A 24,685-nucleotide genomic window follows, 5' to 3' on the forward strand; every position below is an offset into this window, starting at 1 on the left:
AAAAGTCAAAGCTCCAAACACAAAAGCAAAGCAAAGCCTAGACCTGCAGTGGGGGGAGGGGAGGCCATGGGATGCACGTACAGAAGAGGCACCAGCAGAAGGAGTAACCTCCACAATGTGGGTTAATTTCTGCACCTCAATGTTGAAAACTTTTATAGCCTCTCAGCCAAGGTAAGCCACACTCAGCTATTCTGGGCTCCTTACACAAAGCAGGTGCCGGGGAACATGACCTTGGGCAATGAGTTAGGTCAGGAAAGGCCAAGCAAGGCACACTAGCAACTTCTATCTGATCTCAGCAAAATGATAAAGACCGTAATATTCCAAGGTGAGGGCAGGTGGTCCAAGAAGGATCCCCACTGATTCCCACCTGCTGGCCACACGGCCACTCTAAGTGATTCTGACCTGTGACAATGTTTCTAAGGGCCTTCACTGAGCTTCTGCTGGAAAACGCTAGGAAGCGCACAGGGCCCACTCCTAAGAGAATCTTAATATCCATCAGCCACAAATCTATGCTATCAGAATGGCCGGCAAAAGGGTAGATGAAAATGCTCACGACCACCTCCTTGCTGAGACCAGTGATGTCCAAGGAAACCCATGTGGCCCGTCTATGTCCCTGTTAATTCTGTAGGCTTGTTATTTCTGCCCAGTCCACTATTTTCATTTTGCCCATTTACAAATATTGTTCCCAGCCCCAGCTATGCGCTGTGATTGAGGGAGCCCTAGACCAAACACACCCTCAACTGGGTACACAAGCCGTGGAAATAACCTTGAAATACGATCACTGCCAAGTGTGGGATCCTACCGCCCTAGGAAAAATCCAAACATCTGATAAAATTCACAGTCGGTCTTCCAGCCTGGCAAGCCACCCGGCTGGGAGAGCATTGATAAGCTCCTGAGACCAACCTGGAAGAGAAGAAATGAACACGTAGGCTCTGGAGTCAGACAGGAGACCTGCAACCCCACCTACTAGCTGTGTGACACGACTAATGATGTAACTCTTCTGAACCCCAGGCTGTTCAAGTCCGTGTGGGATTAACAATCGCTCCTAACACGCAAGAGGTGATGTAGCTACAAGGCTTGGCACAACTCAGCATCTCGTAAATGTCCTCTCTTCTTGTTGCTGTCAGTTTTGGAGGTTTACAGCTTCTAGATGAATCTGAGCAACCTTTCAAGGAGCCTAAATTCATCAACTGTACTTCCTTGGGTCCTCTGGTGCCCCACCCCACTCCCTTTCAAGGCATGGTCTCACCTTTAGCACCCAGACCCTTCACAGGTCCCTGCTTGCACAACTGAATCATAACACAACTTCCACTGGCACAAGTGAATCATGTCGAATTCAATCAATTCCAGGATGGCAAGTCCAAGCCTTGGAGATGACGTCACTGCTGAGGTCTCATCACCAACCTATCAAGCCCAGATTTCCACCATGAACCATGTCTGGAGTCCTTAACTCCACATCAGAGTCAGCTACCACCCAGCAAATTATCCACTTAGTAAATTACCTGCTGTGTTAGCAGACAGTGGTGTGGACTCTTGTTCTAACAAATCCAACATCCCATTTGGAGCCCTAAGGAGTCTTTTTCTTTAAACGATTCCCAATCAACAAAGCATGCGTGACACTAAAGTTCCTCTAGAAAGATGTCTCATTTACCCCATTAAAAAGCAACAAAGTCCATACAAAATAAGATTATTTCCTTTTTTTGGTCTACCTGTTGGGGGATGGGGGAGGAGAAACAGGGAAAGAACTCACACCTAACAGGATGCATGCTTTAAATAACTTACAATTTATTATGTCAGTTACACTTCATTTAGCAAAACAAAAAACAAAACAACCCCACACACTTTAAGATGAATCCAACCTAATTTCGCTCCTGCTTTAAGATTTGGTGAGAACAATAAGGAATGAACATCTTCCATTGATTTTTCAGCAAATAAAAGTTTTGCCTGCTGATTCAACGGCCCTTACCTGGCTTTCAGTGATTCATTACTGTGGCTTGCAATAAAACAACATGCTAGGTGAAAATTAAGCAGAAAGAAAAACTCACACTTACTCATCAAAACTGGGAGACGCTGGAAAAGATAAGAGAAGGTGTGGAATTTGTTGGTAAAGGTTCACTGATCCTGTTCAAAGAGGCTACACCTCTGGCTTTATCAGGGTTGCCACCTCAAGTGCCTGGTAATTGAAATAATCAAATGACAGAAGAGGTCCAAGAGCAGAGGGCAGATCTCAAATGCGGCCTCTGCTAGAGCTGTTTTTCATCTCAGAAATATACACCTCCATTGCCTAGGATGCTATGACCAACCTTATCCTGCTGCCCGTTTCTTTGCTTTTCAGGATAAGTGGAAGTTCATCATTAAGAAGGCTAGGAAAAGTACTTTATATTCCACTATAGAAATATATGAGTTCCCGCTGTGGCTCAGTGGGTTAAGAACCTGACTAGTATCCATGAGGATATGGATTCCACCCCTTCCACCTCAGTGGGTTAAGGACGCAGCACTGCCGCGAGCTATGGTGCAGTTGCAGACGCAGCTTGGATCCGGCATTGCTGTGGCTGTGGTACAGGCCGGCAGCTGCAGCTCCAATTCAACCTGTAGCCTGGGAACTTCCATGTGCCGTGGGTGTGGCCATAAAAAAAAGACCAAAAAAAAAAACAAAAAAAAAACCTCACATCAGTTAAAAGGTCAGTGTCCAAAAAGGTTCCCTTATATGTTATTGCTTGCTGTGGATCTAAAACTGCTCTAGAAGAATAAAGATTTGGAGTTCCCTGGTGGCCTAGCAGTTAACGACTTGGCATTGTCACTTCTGTGACACAGGTCTGATCCCTGGCTGGAAACTTCTGCATGCTGTGGGCATGGCCAAAAAAAAAAAAAAAAAAAAAAAATACAGTCTTTATTACCAAAAAAAAAGGATCCTTACACTTGAATGACTTTTTTTTTTTTTTTTTTTGTCTTTTTGCTATTTCTTGGGCCGCTCCCGCGGCATATGGAGGTTCCCAGGGTAGGGGTTGAATCAGAGCTGTAGCTGCCAGCCTACGCCAGAGCCACAGCAACGTGGGATCCGAGCCGAGTCTGCAACCTACACCACAGCTCACAGCAACGCCGGATCGTTAACCCACTGAGTAAGGGCAGGGATTGAACCCGCAACCTCATGGTTCCTAGTCGGATTCGTTAACCACTGCGCCACGACAGGAACTCCGAAATAGCACTTCTTTTACCCATCATTTCTGAAGATGTGAATGAACAGTCCAAATGCCCCAAACCACTTACATCTAGAGAGGAGACAGAGTAACTCGCTCCACAGCTTCATCCACTGCACAAAACATGCCTTCTTCTGACATCACGCTATGGGAACCTCAAGTTTAAAAGAAACGGACCAAAAAGTCAAGAAAAATTACTTAGGAAATTCAGCGTGACCCCTGCCATCAGTGGAGATGCGCTCCAGAAACCTACAAATATCTCATTGAAACTATTCTCTGAATCTTCTCTCCAAACACGACTCCCGCTAAGACCATCGCTCAGGATGCAAAAGCAATCAGAAGGACAGTGCCTCTGGCTTGTTTGATTATAGGAAGATTTCTATACACTGTTGCTTCGCTGGCAAATTCAGTTCAGTAATTCTTCAAGGGCTTGGATCACATGACTTTGGTCTGCTCTCTAAGGAGAAGCAAATACACACTCCCAAAGCTCTCCACACAGATTCTATCTCTACCTCCTGCCACAAAGACCTACCCATGGCCTCCAAATGAGTTTAAGTTCCATGCAACAGAATAGCTGTGGTCCCACCTCTGGTTCGACCACTCTCCAGCTGGGTGAACTCAGACAAATTACTTACCTTCTCTATGACTGTGTTTCCATAAGTAAAATGGAGATGAGAAGGGTATGAACCATACAAAACTATTGGGGAGACTAAGTGAATGTATCCATGCCAAGTATTTAAGCACAGCCTCAGCCCATGGCAAGTGAGTGATCAGCTTTTGCAAGTTAAACTGGATGAAAGAAAATGTAGGTGGCCTGGAGGCTGAAAAGACAGCACAAGCGCTAAGCCACCATGCGGAGTTTCCCGTGTTCAAATTATTACCCAAATCCTGCCCTAACTTACAGCCTAAATCTACACTGTATTTCCTCCTTGGACAAATAAACCAATGACTGAGTTAAAGAACACTGCTAGAATACACTTATTTTTCCTTTAAAATGTAGTTTTGTCCCAAACTGGTTGTGATAAAGACAGGATAGACCCCCCCCTTTTTTTTTTTTTTAATTCGCTTTCAAAATTCTGTTTTCCTTGAGGGAACAGCTATTCAACTTCATCAAACATTTTATAATAATGCAAAATAACACCCTCAGGGGACCTTTTATTCTTCAGACTTATATCCTATTTCCTTGTTTCACATGCACAAGCCAAATCTAATGATTTCCATTTAGGGATCTGGTGGAAGTTTAAGAGCCCACAGGGATTTTTAAGAGACTCCAAGGACACAACCTAAATGATACTTCCGACCTCATCATTTGGTGGTAGACCCTGGGTAAAGTACCCAAGTACTCTGGGCCTCAGGATAAAAGGAATCTACCTGACATCTCAAAAATAATAGGTGAATAAGATAAAGTTACCTTTTGGGTATAGATAGACATCTAAACTCCTTCTAAGAGATTTTTCAATTTCAGAAGCCCATTTTTTGAACACCGCCTACAATCCACAAAAAAGCAAGGCCTACGGCAGCCAAGCTAAACTAATTTTTGCTCCCTGTGTTCACTCTTAGAACTTAGGACTCATGTTTTATGGTGAAAAGACAGATGCACAATTTAGCCCTCACAACATATGCAAGAGCCCCAGACCTGCTTCCCTTCCAGAAGCCAGTCCTCGTAAATTCACAACCAAAAGCTCACAGCTCACTTTATCAGATGTTTCTTCTTTTTCTTTTCTTTCCTTTTTTTTTTTTTTTTTTTTAGGGCGGCACAAGGAAGTTCCCAGGCTAAGGTTGAATTGGAGCTGCAGCTGCTGGCCTGATCCATAGTCAGAGCAATGCAAGAGCCGAGCCACGTCTGCAAGCTACACCACAGTTCACGGCAATGCCGGATCCTTAACCCACTGAGAGAGCCAGGGATCGAGCCCCCATCCTCATGGATACTAGCTACATTTGCTACCGCTGAGCCACAATGGAAACTCCCATATGTTTTTGCTTCTGATAGGTACATTGAAAAATAGGAGATTCCACCTTATAAATATGTATAAAAAAGGCACACTGGCCTTTTCAGAGAGAACCTTAAGTGAAGGTGATTTTAGAACCTAAAACACAGGAAGCTAACCTACCAAATCTGCCCAAAGGCAAGAAGGAAATTGTTACAGCTGAAAAAGCTACATTACCAAGAGACACATCCAAGAATTTCAGTGGTTCTCAAGGCCTGAAAATTAATGCCAGAATTTACAGTCTGCACCTGACTTCATATCCTTGAAGCTGAACTTGGCATCTACTTTTGAGAGAATCCCCAAAGGAATGAAAATCTTATGGAAAACAGTATAGCTGGGATTAACAAGGCAGCATTCTGATGAGCCCCAACCTAACAAGGCAAGTAGTGTGTAGGACAGTGGGGAGGCTCCTTCTAACTTTTATCTTCTTAGAAAACTGTAAGCAGTTCAAAATACCACCTGGCAAAGACTGCTTCTGGACAGCAAACAATACAACTATTAGATGTGAACCAAAACCCTTAGGCAACTTGGCCTTGGTAAGGCACTTCGCCCCAAACCAACAGCTGTGCCTGCCTCAGTCAGAAACCATGATGCTAAATCAAACATATACATGTATATGTGTATGCATGTATTACAAATATTTATACATATGCATACATATGTACATACATACTTATGACATGTTAATCTCATATAAACCAATTTAAATTTTTTAAAAAATTTCTCCTTTACACGTAAAAGGAACAGCTTACCTATTTGCTGCTGAAACACTAGTCACACTCTTCACAACATACTTGGTGGGAAAAAAAAACAAGAGTGGGTGAACTTTATTCCTATAAAGCAGGAGTTACAAAGAAAGAAAATTCCTACGTGGAGAAACACTTTCATATACAACCTAGATGGAGCAGAACACCAGGCATCTCCCTAGGACCTAGTGCTCACTCTCAGCTGATTTTAATTACAGAAGGAAAGGGGAGCAAGATTAGGGTCCTGGGTGGGGGGTTGGCTCAAAAACTGGCAGCTGGTATCAGGGGAGTTCAGACCGCCCATCCTGGGAGTTGTCAGGGGCGGGGGATTGGAAAAGGTAAAGAGAGTTCCTTCTCATGGGATTTACCTAAGTTTTTTCCCCCCTGTGCCCAATAAACTCTCTTTCTCCAAAGCATGGGACCAGAAGCAGTAAGAAGCAGGTAGCAAAGAGGAAGCCAGGTCCAGTAAGAAATAACTGGGAAATGGTCCCCTCACTTTTCTATCAGGCTCACCTCCACTGGGCATCCCTCCCAAACAGGCAAGACCCTGAACCAGAGTGAGGGCGTTTCCCCGCTTGCAGGGTCACCCGCCTTTGGACTTTGGCTGCTCCGGCTTCTCCAGTCACACTATCTACCCAGATGGTCCCTCACTGCAGCCACCACCACATGCCTGACAAGTGGGACAGTTTCAAGGGCCCTGGACATCTTGCCTTACATTAAAGAAACCCCCTTCCATCTGGTCCTGCCAAGATACTGATAGATGGCCAGAACATGTTGTCACATTTTTGTTCAGCGTCCAAGAAGTCTGCGCTAGAGCAAACTCCAACATCCATTTGCTCGCCTGGCTGGTCCACTGGGGCCATCATATGCTAAGGCTGTGACCTCGACAGCCTAGCCAGCAAAAGCCATTGATTGCATGAAGCTTCTGTCTCAGGGAAAGAGACCATGAGTAGGAATCCGCTGCTTGGTAGGATGATGAGCAGGAGTTCAAGTGCACCAGGGCTGACCAAATCAACCTCAAACTACTTGAGACAGAGTCACGAATCAAAAAGTTCTTTGACAGCAGCACAGAAATACACTACAAGAAGTAAACAAGGAAGGCCAGGTGAATCTGAGCTCTCAGCAGCCAGGGGACAAAACCAAGAGTAATTTATTACACAAATAACTGCTGGCCTCAGAATGATAATGGGTGTTCGCACAGGTATTAAAGGAGACCAGTACACTGGAATGCTACGGAAATACAATGCAACACAGTACCAATGCACAGAACCTGGGGGAGTCTCACAGGAGTGAGAAATGCCCATCTCAGATTTACACGCTGCTTCCACTTACATAACAGTCTCAAATGACAAGATCTTAGAGAAGAACAGATGAGTGGTTACTAAGGACTGGGGAGAGGCAGGAAGCATGGAGAGTTCTGTAGCATGGCTGTGCTGGTGGCTGCATGCATCTATACTGTCATAACATTGCTTAGAACCACGTGCTCATGCACACAGATGAATGGATGTGGAAATCTGAATGAGGGCTGTAATTGCTCCAGTACCAACTTCTTGGTTTTGATACTGTAATTATCCACCCTTATATAAGATGTCACCACCAGGGAAGCTGGGTGACAGGTACACAGGACCTCTCAGTGCTATTTTGGCAACAGCTCAGTCTATATTGAAAAAAATAAAAAATAAAATTAAAAAGCAAAGCTTGGCGTTCCTGTCGTGGCTCAGTGGTTAATGAACCTAACTAGTAACCATGAGGTTGTGGGTTCAATCCCTGGCCTTGCTCAGTGGGTTAGGGATCCGGTGTTGCTGTGAGCTGTGGTGTCTGTCAAAGACATGACTCGGATCCTGCATTGCTGTGGCTGTGGTGTAGGCCAGCAGCTGTAGTTCCGATTCAACCCCTAGCCTGGGAACCTCCATATGACACGTGTGCGGTCCTAAAAAGACAAAAGACCAAAAAAAAAAAAAAAAAAAAAAAAAAAAGCAGAGCTTGTTAGACTAAAACTTTACAAAATATACAGGGGGAGGGCCAAAGAGAGAACTTAACCTCAACATGTTCTGAACACTTTCAGAAAATACGACCTCCTTCTTTCCTAGCAGAGAACAAGTGTCACTTTAATTACTCGGTATAATAAACAGTTCTCTAATGCTCTAGGGAGTGGATTTTGGGAATATGAGGGGGAAATACCAGAAGGGAGACCAACAAATGCCTTTGGGCAGAGGGGAGAGCTGCATATGAATATTCCAACTAGAAAGAACAACGCAATTTAAATGATAAACCGAGTCTAAGCATCCAAGTCTAACAAGGAGAGCGTGGATCCTAAAGAGAAAAAAAATTCAACACTGAGAAATGTATGGTCTCCATCACCCAAAGAGATGGAAAGCAATTAGGAAGTGGTATGAAATGAGGAAGGGTAAAGAAAGTTCTGGCAGGATCCAAATTTAAGTTGTGGCCATAAAGGCATGGCCATGCCACCGTGATTCTCAACTCTAAGGACTCTGCCTGGGCCCCCGCCTTTCTCCCCAAGGGAATCTGCAATGTGTGGTGACAGTTTTGGTTGTCACAACTCAGGCGGTAACGGGCATCTCATGGCCAGGGACATCGCTCAACACCCTACAAGGCGCAGGCCAGCTCCATCCTCCCATGACGGATCCAGCCAAAAAGAAAGGGTGCTGAGGTCAAGAAGGCCTAGAAAGAGGGCACACTTGCCCACATCTGGAAATCTGAGGCTGAAAAGCACGGGAGGGCTGTACATTGCCTTGGCCCTTAGCGCACATCATTAAAAGAATAAAATAAACAGAAGCAAAGCTGTATTAAATGACAGCGGCATATACTGTAAAAGTGAAGTGTTATCTTCACCTCGCACTCAACACTTATTTCAAAGTCCACGGAGGAGTTCCTGCTGTGGCAAAGTGGGTTAAGGACTTGAGGTTGCCACAGTTATGGTGTAGGTCACAGTTGTGGCCAAGATTTGATCCCTGGCTGGGGAACTTCCTTATGCCACAGGTGTGACCGATAAAGGAAAAAAAAAAGTCCATGGAAAGATTTCCTGGGTGAACCTAATAAAAATAATAAGCCTTAAAGTCAAAGACACACACACACACACACACACACACACACACACACACACCTCAACAGTGTAGTGTGTTACCTAAATCCCTATAGTCAGAGCCACCACCACATAACTGTTGTGCTTCAGGGTTACAATGCAAAAGAATGAGAATCAAAAGAAAAATCCATACAAACAATTCCTTAAATTTATGGCCCAGGTGTAATAAAGTCAGGTTCCTTGTGTGTGCTTTGGCATTAAATGACCAGGTATCACGCTGGGATTTTCTGGGGGTAGGACTGTAAATCAACAAGCCGCCTGTCAGTAACTGTGAAGACAGCCTCCCTCCTCTGCTCTGACTCAGAGAAGAGCCCAACAGCGGACACAGAAATCCAGTATATTACATGCTAATTTCCTCTGTGAAACAATGCTTGTCACTAAGACTCTAACATGAAGTTGGAAAATCTCTGCTGTCATAAATAGATCACGACACAGTGTGGTCTCAGCTATGCCTGCTGTAAGCTACACTGACACCCCTCAGAAAACTGCTGCTGCCAAAGAGTCTAAGTAAAAATGTGCAAACCCTTTGAGCAAACATTCCCACTCCTGGAAATTTTTATCCTCAAGAAATATTCAGACAAACATGCAATGACCTGGGTACAATAATATATGTGTGCCGTTTTTTTGTAAAAGCAAATACCTAGAAATACCTAAGATGGACATATGAGTGGTGAGATATGCCCAGAAGGATGGGCAGAGCCACTCTTAGACCAGACAACTAGGACTCCTGCCTTGGGCTACAGGCTTTAGAGTGTCCTGTACATCACAGAGGGGAAAAAACCAAAAGTAAATAAATAGAAGTTCCTCAAGTAAAGAGCAAAACACCGTCTTTGGTGGCAAATGATATTAATTTTGAGACTGCATAGTGACAATTACTTGATAGAAACTATTGTTTATTATTAATAGTATTAGCAAAAGCTTCCAAAACCCCTATCAAAAATAATTGGGCCACGTCATCTTAAAATATGTTTTTAAGAATTTTACAGAAAAAATTCTTCAACTGAATGGGAATGACATAAGAAACATGCAACAAAATTAGTATCTGAAGAAAATATTTAAAGATCAGATTAAGGAAATAAAAACATTTGCATGACTAGGAAGAAAAAGATTCATACCCACATAATCCTTTAATGCATTCTGAGATACAGACTATTTTCTGGCCAAGATGCATGAAAGTTTAGTCTCCTCTGAAGAGATTGCTAATGAATTAACTTCTATTTTCAGTTTTCTTCATAATATACACAGGATTGAAAAGTTTAAGAAACAGTGAAAAGTCACAATGTTAATGATATGACTTATAAATTTAAAATATTTTGTACTTCCTGCAGCATCTATAATCTATTACACATAATCTTATTCTAATTTTTTTATTTTTTTGCTACACCCATGGCATGTGTAAGTTCTCAGGCCGGGATCGAACCCACACAACAGTAATTCAAATCACTGCAGTGACAAGGCCAGATCCTTAACCTGATGCACCTGAAGGAAGCTCCCTCCTTTTTTTTTTTTTTAACAGCTGCATTAGCAGCATATGGAAGTTTCCAGGCCAGAAACTGAATCCAAGCCATTACTTTGACCTATGCCACGATACCAGATCCTTTAACCCACTGTGCCAGGCCAGGGATTGAACCCGCACCTCCACAGAGACCCAAGCCACTGCAGTCAGGTTCTTAACCCACTATACCACAGTAGGAACTCCCCTCCATTTTTTTTTTCCTTTTTTTCTTTTTAGGGCCACGCTCAAGGCACAGGGGTTGAATCAGAGCTGCAGCTGCCTGCCTACACCACAGCCACAGCAATGTGGGATCCGAGCTGCATCTGCAACCTACACCACAGCTCATGGCAATGCCAGATCCTTAACCCACTGAGTGAGGCCAGGGATCAAACATGCATTCTCTTGGATACCAGTCAGATTCCAAATGTTTTTATTTTAAATATTGCTGCATGAATTTTGACAATGCCAACAACTATTGTCTGCCTTAGCAAAGCAGGCCTTCTCCAAACTGAAATTAAAGGACCACAATGACTCAAGAAAGGGTTTCTACTTTTGTGTTACTGTCAAACAACAAACTATTATGAAAATCTTGATGCTAACCATATAATTAGTGAGTCTGCTGAAATACAAGGCAAGAAAAGTAGATTTATGGAAAATTTATTATGGAGTCTATGTCTGTTACTCATGCAAACACCACTGGCCCATCAACAAAACACCCACACAAGCGCCACTCTAATTATCCCTATTCACCTTTGATAGTCTGACTTTTGGCAATAACACCCATGGCTTCAGACATTTTTTAATTATGTCCCAATGAAGGTGCATTTGTCAAGGTAGGAGAACAGAACACTTATTGACCGGTTTGGAAGTCTGATTTATAACTTAAATATTTAGATATGTGATATGGACCTTACATTTGTACTTTGGCCCCTGGCCCTGCAAATGACTGTCTGTATATATGCAAGTTTCTGGGCATTTTTTTTAATCTTTATTTAATGATTTCCATTCTTTTCCTTTATAACTGGTTTACAGTGTTCTGTCAATTTTCTACTGCACAGCAAGGTGACCCAGTCATACATACACACAAACATTCCTTCTTCTCACATCATCATGCCCCATAACAAGTGACTAGATATAGTTCCCAGTACTGTACAGCAGGATCTCATTGCTTATCCGTTCCAAAGGCAATACAGCCTGCCTCTATAAATCCCAAATTCCCAGTCCATCCTACTCCCTCCTCTCTCCCTTGGTAACCACAAGTCTATTCTCCAAGTCCATGATTTTCTTTTCTGTGGAAAGGTTCATTTGTGCCGTATATTAGATTCCAGATATAAGTGATATTATATGGTATTTGTCTTTCTCTTTCTGACTTATTTCACTTAGCATGAGAGTCTCTTGGTCCATCCGTGTCGCTGCAAATGACGTTACTTGTTTTTTTTATGGCTGAGTAGTATTCCATTGTGTATATATAACACATCTTCTTAATCCAATCATCTGTCAATGGACATTTAGGTTGTTTCCGTGTCTCAGCTATTGCAGTTTCTGGGTATTAAAACTTTTCTCAAGCAACTTTTCAAGTGAAAAACATTACGGGTGTGCTTTCACAGGTACAAATACAGAGGCAAAGAAAGCATTTACCACAAAACATTAAGAGTAGGACTGGAGAATGCTGATGGCATTTTCTAAATTTTCTAAGCTTACCCATACTCTTTGTAGGATTAAGGAAAGAAAAAAATAAATTTAAGAATGACATGGAAGGAGTTCCCGTCATGGCACAACAGAAACGAATCCATCTAGTATCCATGAGAATGCATGTTTGATCCCTGGCTTTGCTCAGTGGGTCAGGATCCGGCATTGCCGAGAGTGGAAGCAGGTTATAGATGCGGCTCAGATCTGGTATTGCTGTGGCTGTGGCGCAGGCCAGCAGCTGTAGCTCTGATTCAACCCCTAGCCTGGGAACTTCCATGGTGGACATGGCCCTACCATGCAAAAAAAAAAAAAAAAAAAACAAAGAAAAAACATAACATGGAAAAGTAATACAGTAAAGCTATTTATCAAAGTTTTTAAGAACACTCCTAATTCAAAATATAGTCCTAGTAACCTAATTTAAGTTATCTATAAAGCTAACCCAAAAATCAATGTTAGCCACGCATATGGGCATGCAGTCTACTAGATAAACTTCTTTTAAACAATTTTAACACACAAGGTAGATACTATAACAGATTCTTCAAAGAGATAAGTCCACCTGCCTCCACAATGAACACTGTTATCAATGATTACTGCTTACATGTTATTAACTGGCTCTCAAAAAATAACATTTAAAAGAATTATGGGGTTCTTTGGGGACCCAATGTTAGGTAAAAGGTCGAGTGAAAAAGCTACATTCTATTCCAACATCCCCAAATCTTATTTTACCTTGCCCTCAAGTCACCAACAGGTCGCCGCATCTGTAACCTGCATCTGTAACCTGCTTCCACTCTCGGCAATGCCGGATCCCTGACCCACTGAGCAAAGCCAGGGATCAAACATGCATTCTCATGGATACTAGATGGATTCGTTTCTGTTGTGCCATGACGGGAACTCCTTCCATGTCATTCTAATATACATTGGTGAAGCCACTATGGGAAAAAGCAAATAAAACTAAAAACTAAAAATAAAGTTGCTGTATGATCCAGCAATCCTACTCCTGGGCATATATCTGTTTAAAACCCTAATTCAAAAAGATACATGCACCCCCATGTTCATCGCAGCATTTCCCACAATAGCCAAGACATAAAAACAACCTAAATGTTCATCAAGAGGGGAATGGATAAAGAAGATATGGTACATATATACAAAGGAATACTACTTAGCCATTAAAAAGAATAAAATAATGCCACCTGCAGCAATATGGATGGACCTAGACATTATTAAGTGAATTAAGTCAGAAAGAGAAAGACAAATACCATGTTAAGTGAAGTTAAATCAGAAAAAGACAAATACCATATATAGCTATAGATAATGTATATGTAAACATATACAAACATATAGTATATATAATTATATACAATTACAAATGCATTTAATATATATTTCGATTATATGTGGAATCTAAAACTGACACAAATGATCTTACCTACAAAACAGAAACAGACTCACAAATAGAGAACAGACTTGTGGTTGCTAAGGGGGAGCGATGGGGCGGGAGTCTGGAATCAGCAGATGCAAACTAGTATATACAGAATGGATAAATTACTAGGTCCTACAGCATAGCACAGGAAACTATACTCAATAGTCTGTGATAAACCAATATGGAAAAGGATATAAAAGAATGTACATATGTATAACTGAATCACTTTGCTGTACATCAGAAATTAACACAACACTGTAAATTAAATATATTTCAATCAAAAAAAAAGATAAAACATCCTATCCCAAAGTACTAATATTCAACCCTGCCTACCTCTTCTAACATAAATACCTCACTTTTTTTTTTAATTACCACCATTTTAAACGTGTTTGTACAGTGGCAATTTTCATCCTGAAGAGCAGAGACTGGTGCTTGGGTAAAGGTAGACTAGGAAATGCATAGCTGCCATCTGGTCCTCCCCTGCTCTGGCAGGGTTTCAACAGATGTGTCATGGCTTTGCCACAAGACCTCAAACACGTTTTCCTATAACTGACAGAGTCAGATGATATGATGTCATGTGACATGAGAGGCTAGATTTAAATTGGGGACTCAAGTTTCATACTTCAGGCCTGGCGGACACGTTTTCCAAATGGCTCTTAGCAAGGCGGCAAAATGTTTTATTCAAGGAATGCTCTTTATGTTCCACTCTGCTGTCAGTGATCACTCCACCCACGAGCATTAATAAGCTAAGAATTAAAACAACGGATGGAGAAAAACTCTGGGAAGGCAGCCAGAATCTGTAAACAAAAAAGAAGACTCCATCAGAAAATCTCCAAGAGGAACCCTCCCCAAACTGATAGAACTGGGGAAGAGAAATAAGCCCTTCCGTTTTTTTTAATAGAATAGATACTTCTCAAAAATCCACTTTTCTAAGTGCCTTATTATCTAAATCTTCCCACCATCCTTATAAGGTTGGTCAATGGCTTTCCTTCCATTTTACAAGCAAAGAGAAGGTAACTGTGTCTTTCCTAAGTAAAAAGTACACCAAATAAATATTGGTGGCATGCTCAAAAGCTGATTAACATTTTCCTGCTGAATTTACAATGTTTCTGGGGCATAAGCCACTTGTCTTCCCCAAAGCCCATGCAGTTGTCAACTCAAAAATCATCTGTCTATGGTATAAAGTACTTCATCTAAGAGTCTAGAAACAAGCATAAGACAAATGACACCAACAGGAGAGGAAAGCATGGCAGCGAAGAGCAAAGAGGCTCTGAAGACAGCCTGTCTGGGTTCAAAGCCTGGCCATCACTTTCTGACTGTGTGGCCCTAGGCCAGTTACTTAACCTCTCTGTGCCTCACTTTCCTTATGGAGCCTTACTCATAGGGTTGTTGATGGATGAAATTAACTACTGAATATACACTGCTTTAGAAACATGGCTGGCACAGAGTAGGCACTCAATAAACATTAGCCATATATAGTACTGTCTTCAAAGAACTTGTAAAATGCTTCATAATCAAGTGGAAAAGTTAGAAACATCTCTCCTCCCACCATAAAACTCTGTACTTGAGGGGAAAATTAGGGCTACATGAGGATAGAATCCCATCCTTAGAGACCTGTGAGTGCAAACGAGGTGATAAAACTTATAAATTGGATATTTAACCTCTCAAGGCTTGGTTTACTCATTTGAGAAGAAAAAAAAAAGAAAGTACAGCCTCTAGCAAAAAGGGGGTCAAGCAAAGTTCAGAGAAAAGAGGGGTAGGAGGGACCATCAACTAGACCTATCAGGAATGGTTCCAAAAAGTAGCCAGACAGGCCGGGCACCCCATCAGCAGAGAGGATGGCACAGACAAAGATACAGAGCTGCGCTGGTAACAGAGCCTCTGGAGTAGAACTCACGTGTGGCAAAAGACTTAAGAGAGACGCAAGATCAGAAGGCCTTGGAAACCAGACTAAGAATGCGAACTTGATTTTATAAGCCATCTAGGCATGTTTGAGACAGAACTCTGGCCAGTCGGCCAGAAGTGTACCGGTCAAACAGGGAGAGAGTTAATAAATGCCATCTAGCACCAGAAATGATACAGGGAACAGCCCTGAGACCAAGGTTTCCCTGTACCATTGAGTACTGGGACGTCAGCCACCACCAAGGCCGCTCAGTCTTAATTCCTAAATTCCTAGAACCTTTTATTACTCCCCAAGTGCTTTGTAAGTCTATCTTGAATTCTCCTAACCACCAGGCAAGGTCAACACTATTATGCTCACTTACAGAGAAATAAAGCCCCGGGAGGTCAGATAACCTGGCTGAGAGCCCACAAGTGGGGAAGGTGCAGTCAAGCTCCCAAAATCCCTAACTTCTATTACACTTAGTGCCGAGATGCTTTCCCTCCCCCTAGGGACATTCAGGGTCCCCTGGAAAGTGTGGCCAAGCTTCCGGCAGACTTTGCGCCTTGCTCAAGCTTGAGTGTTCCCTGCAAATCAATGACCTGAAAGTATGATGCAGCAGTTGCTCTCAATGCAAAAATGCCCACACTCATTAACAAACAGGTACCCTACTTCCTACCGATCTCAACAGCAGAGAACATTCAAGGTTGAAGTCCTTAAGGGTTACTCCACTTAAAAGCCAGCAGAGCGGGAAAAGCAAACACCGCCCTCGCCCTGCACAGCCCGGGTTAAATCAGTGAAGGCCACGCCCACGCTGCTGCTCGGTGCCTGATTTGGCGAGAGGTGAGCGCGCAGAACTACAGCCCCGCCCCGCTCACCCAGCCTGCCCAGAAGCCCAGGGCTCCCAGCTCCTTGCAGCTGCTCCCAGGGCTTTGCTGTGCCCAACAGGGGCGGGGCCCAAAAAGTGACAAGAGAAATCCTTGGAGGGTATGTGTAAAGGGCAAGGCACTGTGAGTCCCTCCATATGTGGGAAAGGGGGATACCGCATAATGTTCTGATCCCATTCCGCAACAGTCAGTGAGGTCGCCTGCAGGATGTGGTGGGACAAGGAAGTCCTCGGTGCTTCCCTTTTGCCCTTGAGAGATGATATGCGGGAGAGGGGTGGAAGGAGCTGCCAAAAATAATAGTCTTAATTTTTTTTTTAAACCAAGAAATGTAAGATGCGAAGAGGAAAAAGAAAAAAAAACAACAACAATAAAAAACCCTATAAAAACCAGGAGAAAAATAGGCTCAAGAACTCATTCCAGCCTTAAAAACCTATCTGAATTCCAGGTAACAACCAACACCGAGATACCTTCCCAAATTAAGGGGACATGAGGAAGGTGTTTCCACTTAACATCTTGAGAGAGTTAGGTCTATTCCAGCCCAGAAGGAACCAGGCTGTAAGAAACGGTTACAGTTGGAATGTTTTCCATGAACAAGTTAGCTCTTAAAACATTAACACCTGCTTTATGTTTGTTTTTGAGTATCCTTTATTTTCTTTTCCATTTTGTAAAGTTTTATTGAAGTATAGTTGAGTTACAATATTGTGATAATTTCCGCTGTACAGCCAAGTGATGCAGTTTTACACATATAAATATCCATTCTTTTTCAGACTCTTCTCTGTTACAGCTTATCACAGAATATTGAGCAGAGTTCCCTGTGCTGTTATACAGAAGAACCCCATTGACCATCCATTCCAAACACAATAGTGTACCTAGGAGTTCCTGTTGTGGCTCAGCAGTAATGAACCCAACTAGTATCCATGAGGATGCGGGTTCAACCACTGGCCTCGCTCAGTGGGTTAAGTAACTGGCACTGCCATAAGCTGTGATGTAAGTAGCAGATGTGGCCTGGGTCCTACGTTGCTGTGGCATAGGCTAGTGGCTGCTGCTCCAATTCGACCCCTAGCCTGGGAACTTCCATTCATCACACGCATGGCCAAAAAAAAAAAAAGTGTGCCTATGCCAAACCTCACCTTGTGTAGATTTTACATATTTATTCTGAAAATCAAAGTGTTCACAGATGTCCCATTACTAAAACTCAAAAGACTTTTGCAGAGTTCTCATCGTGGCACCGTGGTTAACGAATCCAACTAGGAGCCATGAGGTTGTGAGTTCAATCCCTGGCCTTGCTCAGTGGGTTAAGAATCTGGCGTTGCCACGAGTTGTGGTGTAGGTCACAGACATGGCTCAGATTCCGAGTTGCTGTGGCTGTGGTGTAGGCCAGCGGCTACAGCTCCGATTAGATCCCTAGCCTGAGAACCTCCATATGCCTCAAGTGCAGCCCTAGAAAAGACGGAAAAAAAAAAAAAAAAAAAAGACTTTTGCTTGACCAGCCATTAGGCCATGCCTGTTCCTCAAACAGAAGACAGAAAAGTCAAGCTCATTTATGTGTCCAACTTGTAATGACCAACTGCTCCAGTATTCTAGGCGCTCAACTCAGCCCTGGGGACTTGTAAACAGCAGTCACTTCAAAACATCAACAGGTTTACACAGTCGTCTTGCCACTTTCCTGATGAAGCCTTTTCAGTTTGCCTTAAAAATTGCTTCTGGTTACAGACATACCTAAACTTAGGTTCTTTCTGCAAGAAACTTTTTTAACAACCTACCTCTAAATGCTGAAAAAACAAACTTCCCAGAAGTGCGCATACAATTTACTCTAGAGGAGTCATAAAAATCTAAGGCAGGCTATGAAGAAACTCAAACTCAGTTGGGGAGCTCGGGGTGCTCAGTTTCTCCAATCCCAGGGTATGTTCTGAAGTCAGTAGCCATCAGCAGGATAGGCACAAACCCCACAAGCTTCTGGGTGGCCGGCAGTAAGATGCCTGATGCTACTTAAAGCAGGCAAGCATAGGCAAGAACTGTGCCTGCAACACGCATAGCAATTAATTCCACGAGGCCACTGCTTCATGGGTCTAGCTCAGGTGGTTCTCAACTGTAAGTGATTTTGCTTGCCGTAACTCTTTCCAGCAATGTCTGCAGACATTCTGGTTGTCACAATTTGAGGGTGCTATTAGCTTCTAGTGGGTGGAGGCCAGGGATGCTACTCAGCGTCGCACTATGCACAGGACAGTCCCCCCCACAGCAAAGAATTAACTGACCCGGAATGTCAATGGTACCCAGTTTAAGAAACCCTGGGCTAGCTCTACACAGCAGCTGCTGGTCAGAAGGAGCTCCTATTTCCTCAATATTTGGCCGTTCATACATAAAGCTAATACACGTGACATCTCATTCAATATTTTTTCAACTGTTAATATCAGCTTCAAATTGTTTTCCACCAAAGCAATAAGGGAGTATCCCTAAATCGCAATGGGGAAAGTTACCAGAGAACAGGACACTAATTAGTGATAAAAGAGGCCCTACAATTTTGCTGTCCTTGGAAATATACCACTTCCACACTTGCTGTTTCTGCTCCAACGGGACAATTTAACAAAAGTATGCTCTGTTAGAAGACACCAAAGAGAGACCTGATCTATGTTAAGAGTCTGTCTCCAATCAATACAGCACCTACAGCCTCCTTGGCCCTGGTGGCTTCCCTTTCAAAGTAATGTTTAGAGGAGGAACTCGGATTAGAAATTAATACTGACTAGAAAGAAATAAACCAAAAATTAATTTCTGATTAGAAATTAACACTGTAATACAAATACATCACAAAATTAATAACATAAAAGATTAAATACATAAAAATTTCCCTCAATACTGAAGTCACTAGAGGAAAAAGCCCGTGGGTTCCATAACAACCTCTTCAACCTTAGGCAAGTGACTTAACATCTTTGAGTTAAAGATTCTTCATCTAGGAAGGGAAGGGAATGGAAATGATTGCTGAAGGCCAACTTCAAGACCATATTAATCATGGAAATAAAAATCCAACCACTAGGTTTCCTTACTGAGAAAAAGTACTTCAAAGTGCAACAGGACGATTGGAGGGCAGGAGATTGCAGCTGTCCCACGTTATCCTGCAGTTCCTCCCACTTGCACTAGGGGGCAGAGTTCTTCCAAAGGGGAGGTCATTGGTTCCCTGAGGCCCACAGACAGGCTTCCTGGGGACTAGGACCCCAATAAATCCAATACAAATTCTATGTCTCATCAAATTTCCTAAGGAACTCACAAAACAAAAGCAAAATAAAGGGCCCCCTCCACTGCCAAAAAAGTTAAGAGTTAGTGTCCTGCAGGCAAGAGCCTCAGGTTTTCTTACAGATGAAAGCAATTAAACACAGCCCACTGGTCTTTCATCAGTGGTTAACCTGCAACTCCTGCAAAAAGTTCTGGTGCCTTCTTACAAGCAGGAAAACAAAGGTCTATGGATTAGAAAATGCTAGAGTCTCATAATTGTAAATTTCACTTTTTTTAAAAAAGTAAAAAAATTGTATTAATGAATGATTCATTCCTTTCCAGTCTCCACCTCTCACCATGAATGTGGGTATAACACTGAGACACCACTTTTTTTTTAAAAAAAAAAAAGGGATATTACTATCATGCAAGAACATTTCACTTAGGCCATTGTAAACAGTTGTTAGATTATTTATAATCAGTGGGCATCCAGAAAGTACAATCACTTGAAATAATGTATCTAATTAAACTGATAAAGTTAGCCAAAAGAGATGCAAACCTTCACCAATCTAATATTCTGGAAGATTCCAAAACTGTCCTTGATTTACAAAACATCCCCTGGCTTTCAGTGAAAGTCACATCAGGCTCCTTAAGTCAACTAAGTTTACTTTGAGCCACTTCAAACCTCAAACTTAAATAGAATTTATTAAATAAACACAACCAAGAAAGGAAAGGGAGCCAAGAAACTACAGTAACTCTCGGTCCTGGGGGGGAAAAAAAGGAGGTTCTCAAGACAGAGATTTCAAGTAACTGTGGTGTCCCGCCCTCCATGACCCTAAAAGGAACATCAGTTTAATCTTTAAAAATAACCAATGTTCGCTCTAAACGCTTTTCTTTACATTCGAATTTAAAATCTACAAAAACAGTCCGCACAAATTCCTACTCTTTTTGTCTCCCTGTCCGGAATGATCTCAGATCCTAAAAAGAGCACTTCTTGGTGAGCATTAGAACCTAGACTCCAAAGGTCCGACAGGCAGAAAACACAGTGAATGATTAAACCCTCGCCTCCCCCTTCTCACACTTCATTAAGCCGTCTCCACTGGAAGTGTTTGCACCCCTCTCACAGGAAGCCGGCACGTTTTGCAAAGGAAATACCAAACCAGACCCTTTCTTGGAGAAAGGCACGTCCCCGATGAATATTTTATTGGGCACCCTGGAAGTGGGGCATGCAGACCTCCCGGCCAGGCCCCTCGTCCGCCGCCTCACCTAGCGCCGGGCGCCGTTGGGACACCCGGGGAGCCGGCCACTCCTGCAAAAGGACGCTCACCTTCGCTCACCGGAGCCAAGTTGAGAGCACGGGACAAAATAAAACCTGCCTCGGCTTACTCAGCCGGAGACTCCCCGGGGGTTGATTTCTGACGACTCCCAAAAAGTTTCGCCCTCTCGGGTTTAGCGCGCGCGGTAGCAAGTGTGCGCGCTGCGCCGCGGGCACATCCCTCCCTCCCCGGAGGCCAGGTCTGGGCAGGAAGGGAGCCCGCGCCCGGCTCCCGGAACGCAGCCCGAGCTGGGCCAGGACGCCGGCGTCCGCCCTCCCGGCCGCTAGCGCACTCACCTCGGGAAAGAAGTTGTCCATTGTTCCCGTGCGCTCCCCAACTTGCCCGAGTCCGGCTTCCAGCTCGAGGAAGTCAGCCCAACAGAAGGTCCGGGGAAACCATGCGTGTCACGGCGCGATTCCCAGCAACTTGACCCCGCGGAGCTCCCCCACTGCCATCGCTTTTTCCCCTTATTGTCTTTCGCACCTTTTGTTTGCCCAAACCCAAGTCTCTAACTCATTCGTCCCAACTGCAGCCTTTGTCTCTTTCTCCAAGTTCCTCACTCCTGGGCGCTGCGCTAGCAAGCGGAGAACAGCTGGTGGCACATTCTTCCCCCGCGGCTGGGGGAGGGTGGCGGGGAGCTGGGGAGCGCGCCCCCTCCCTCTGCCCTCCGGCGGGAGGCGCTCGGGGCGGGCAGGGGAACAGCGGCCACAAAGCGAGCCCGGAGTTGCTCTCCCCGCGCGAGCACTGCAGCGGTGAATATTCGGGCGCCAGGGCTCAACCGGCTCACAGCCGCACGGAGACTTGCGGACAGGAGCGCACGGCCAGCCCCGCCCGCTCGTCCGGCCCCGCCCACTCGCTCCCCTCGCCCCGCCCCACCGAGCGCTGAGCCCCGCCCACCCTGCCCGGTCTGCCACGCCACGCCACGCCCCTGCAGGAGCCCACTCCTCCCCGCGCTTCCGCAGGGTTCTGCCCCACCCGGCGGCGCACCCCGCCCCCATCTTCTCCGGGTCCCCTCCCACCCTGCTCCTCCGGCTGCCTCAGGCTCCGAGGCGGGCGGGGAAGGCGGGGCCTGATAGGCTCCCCTTACATCCCCGCCCTTCCGCCTCCCAGCCTCCCCACCTAGTTGAGGGCGGGGGAGTTGACTCTTCCTTCTGGTGATAGAGACCAAATAGTCACCGAGGAGGAGGGGTTGGGGGACTTTTTTGTGTGCCTTTGATCTTTGGCAGACCCTGGAACCGGCTAAGCACGGATCTCATTAATGCGTCGGCAGATGAGCGACCCAGGCAATGGAAGCGTGGTCCGCGAAGCTGCCCTGGCTGTTGGGCCAAATCAAAGCGGAGAACCGAGGCTAATCAGAATTTCTGGAAGCTGCCTTCCCGTGTGGAGTTTCTCTCCTGCTGTTAGGTTAAAAGACTTTTTCATTGGAGCCAGAAAATGTAGTTTTGTAAATTGGAAGAGGACGTGGCCAATTGCACCCTAAAAATGTAACCCTTTCCTGGACCTAAAGGAAGCAGATAGCCAAACGGAAGGGAGATGAATGAAGGCTCAACCCTTCCCCCCGCCCCGGTACTGAGTGTTAGTTTCCTCTAGGGCAGGTCCTCAAACTTTAGAGTGCACAGGAATCACCTGCGAATCTTGTTGAGCTGCAGGTCGGAATTCTGTGGGGTGAGAATCCATAAGCTGCATTTTCAGCAGGCTTTCAGGTGCTTTCGGACACCCAACCTTGTACTGTTTTGCAAACTGTTTGGAACCTGTCTGTAATGAGGGGAGAAATTGAGAGCAAAGGTTTAGACACTTTTGTAGCAATTTCAAAATGCCGCTGATATACAAGCACGTGATCGGTGAACGCTTTGAACCGAGTGCAAACCATTTTGGGTATTGTCAGACTCGTAGTAAGTCATACCTGGCACTCCAGGGTTGTCCTATGGGTACTTGACAGATTGGGGAGGGGAAAAACAAACAAACAAACAAAAAAACAAAAACACGGCTGGTTCTTCACCACAAATGGTTTGAGAAGCTCTCTCTAGGGGATTTGCCAACTGCTACTCATCCTTTAAAACTCAAGTCGAAAAGTCACATCTTCAAGGGGAAGCTTGCCCAGAGATGCCCAGCCATTCATCATAATTCCAGCTCCACCTAACCACTGGGTGTGGCTTATTCCTAAGGCTACTGGAGAAACTATGGCGTATTGAGGTAAACCTACATCATGTCCAGGGGTTTTTATTGGTGTCCTACTCATCTTCAGTTGGCAGAGTCAAAGCTCAAGAGAGGAAACTGTGGAGCTCCTGCTGTGGCTCAGCAGGTTAAGAACCTCGCAGTATCCATGAGGATGTGGGATTGGTCACTGGCCTCAGTAAGTGGATTAAGGATCTGTTGTTGCCGCAAACTGCAGTGTGAGTCACAGATGCTCCTCGGATCTGGTGCTGCTGTGGCTGTGGCTTAGGTGGGCAGAAGCAGCACCATGTCGACCCCTAGCCTGGGAACTTCCATAGGCCACAGGTACAGCCCTAAAAAGAAAAAAAAAAGGGGGGGGGGACTGTTCTTTCAAATTGGTATCCCCAACCTGTCTCAGAGAATGAATGAATGAAGCATCTCTCTGTAAACCTCCTGTGAAAATTTAAGTGTGTTTGTAACCTATCTCAGCATTAATATCATTGTGTCCACTCCACTTTGCTTTGGAAAGGGTCAAGGTGGATTAATTTTTGATACAGTGCTTTGGGATTGCCCTGTTTCACAGTTTTACACAAGTAAGCCATTAATGATTGTGTGCCAGGTGGGTCAGAGTGTTAAGATGAAGCCCAGGATAAAGACCAACCATCCCAGGCACCAATCAAAGTGCTTAGTCAAATGAGTCCCACTGCCACCTGTGTTCAGATACTGTCACAGAACAATTAGAGTCATTATGATGGTAATCTGTAAAGAACATCTTTCAAGAGAAAGTAGTACCACCAGGCAGCTTGTTCAAGTGTGGGTGTGGCTTGGCTACCAGCATTAGCCCAGCCTTGGCCATGTCATTTCAGTCACTTTCCAATACTGGCTCATCAACTGTAGCAACTGTGCCACCCTAATATAGCATGCTAACAATAGAAGAAACTGGGATACCCTCAGTTTTTCTATAAAGGCAGAACTGCTCAAGAAAATAGAGTATTAATTTTTAAAAAGTCACTTCCCTATTGATTAGGAAGATACGGTTAAGAGAGTTCCCTTTGTGGCTCAGTGGTAATGAACCTGACTAGTAGCCATAAGGACTCAGGTTCTCTCCCTGACCGCGCTAAGCGGGTTAGGGATCCCGCGTTGCTGTGAGCTGTGGCGTGGGTCACAGACACAGCTCAGATCTGGTGTTGCTGTGGTGCAGGCCAGCAGCTGCAGCTCCAATTCAGCCCCTAGCCTGGGAACTCCATATGCCTTGGATGTGGCCCTAAAAAGACAAAAAAAAAAAAAAGAGATACGGTTAATAACTACATACCCCTAACTTGTCTTATAAAAGATTTGTGAGCCAAAGCCAATACCTAAGAGTTGAAATTTACTGAATTATATTTCTTTAAAAAGTTTACATCACTTTTTCAAAATTCTCTAGGACACTTGTTAGAAAGGCAAACAAACCTAAAACCCATGACTCTGAATCTCAGGGGTGGGCTAAGTGCCTAAGAGTCTGCATCTTAGTTACCACCCAAGAAGACAATCCTGAGTTTGAGGATCATTGCTTTAGGTTGTCAGAATTCATAGGATTTTATGTGTAAAAAATGCACAGTCTCAAAAAA

The 24,685-nt window shown here is 44.2% G+C and overlaps 1 protein-coding gene across 1 annotated transcript in view; it reads right to left on the reverse strand.

Annotated features, from left to right (window-relative positions):
* The window catches only part of MYO10 (myosin X), a 238,375-nt gene extending 216,615 nt beyond the window's left edge, over positions 1-21,760 (reverse strand). The window contains exon 1 of the mRNA XM_005672397.3: positions 21,221-21,760. Within this exon, the coding sequence (XP_005672454.2) occupies positions 21,221-21,241 (21 nt within the window). The 5' untranslated portion in view covers positions 21,242-21,760. The remainder of the gene's footprint in view (positions 1-21,220) is intronic.

This window comes from Sus scrofa, chromosome 16 (genome assembly GCF_000003025.6).
Source record: "Sus scrofa isolate TJ Tabasco breed Duroc chromosome 16, Sscrofa11.1, whole genome shotgun sequence".
Classification (NCBI taxonomy): Eukaryota; Metazoa; Chordata; class Mammalia; order Artiodactyla; family Suidae; genus Sus; species Sus scrofa.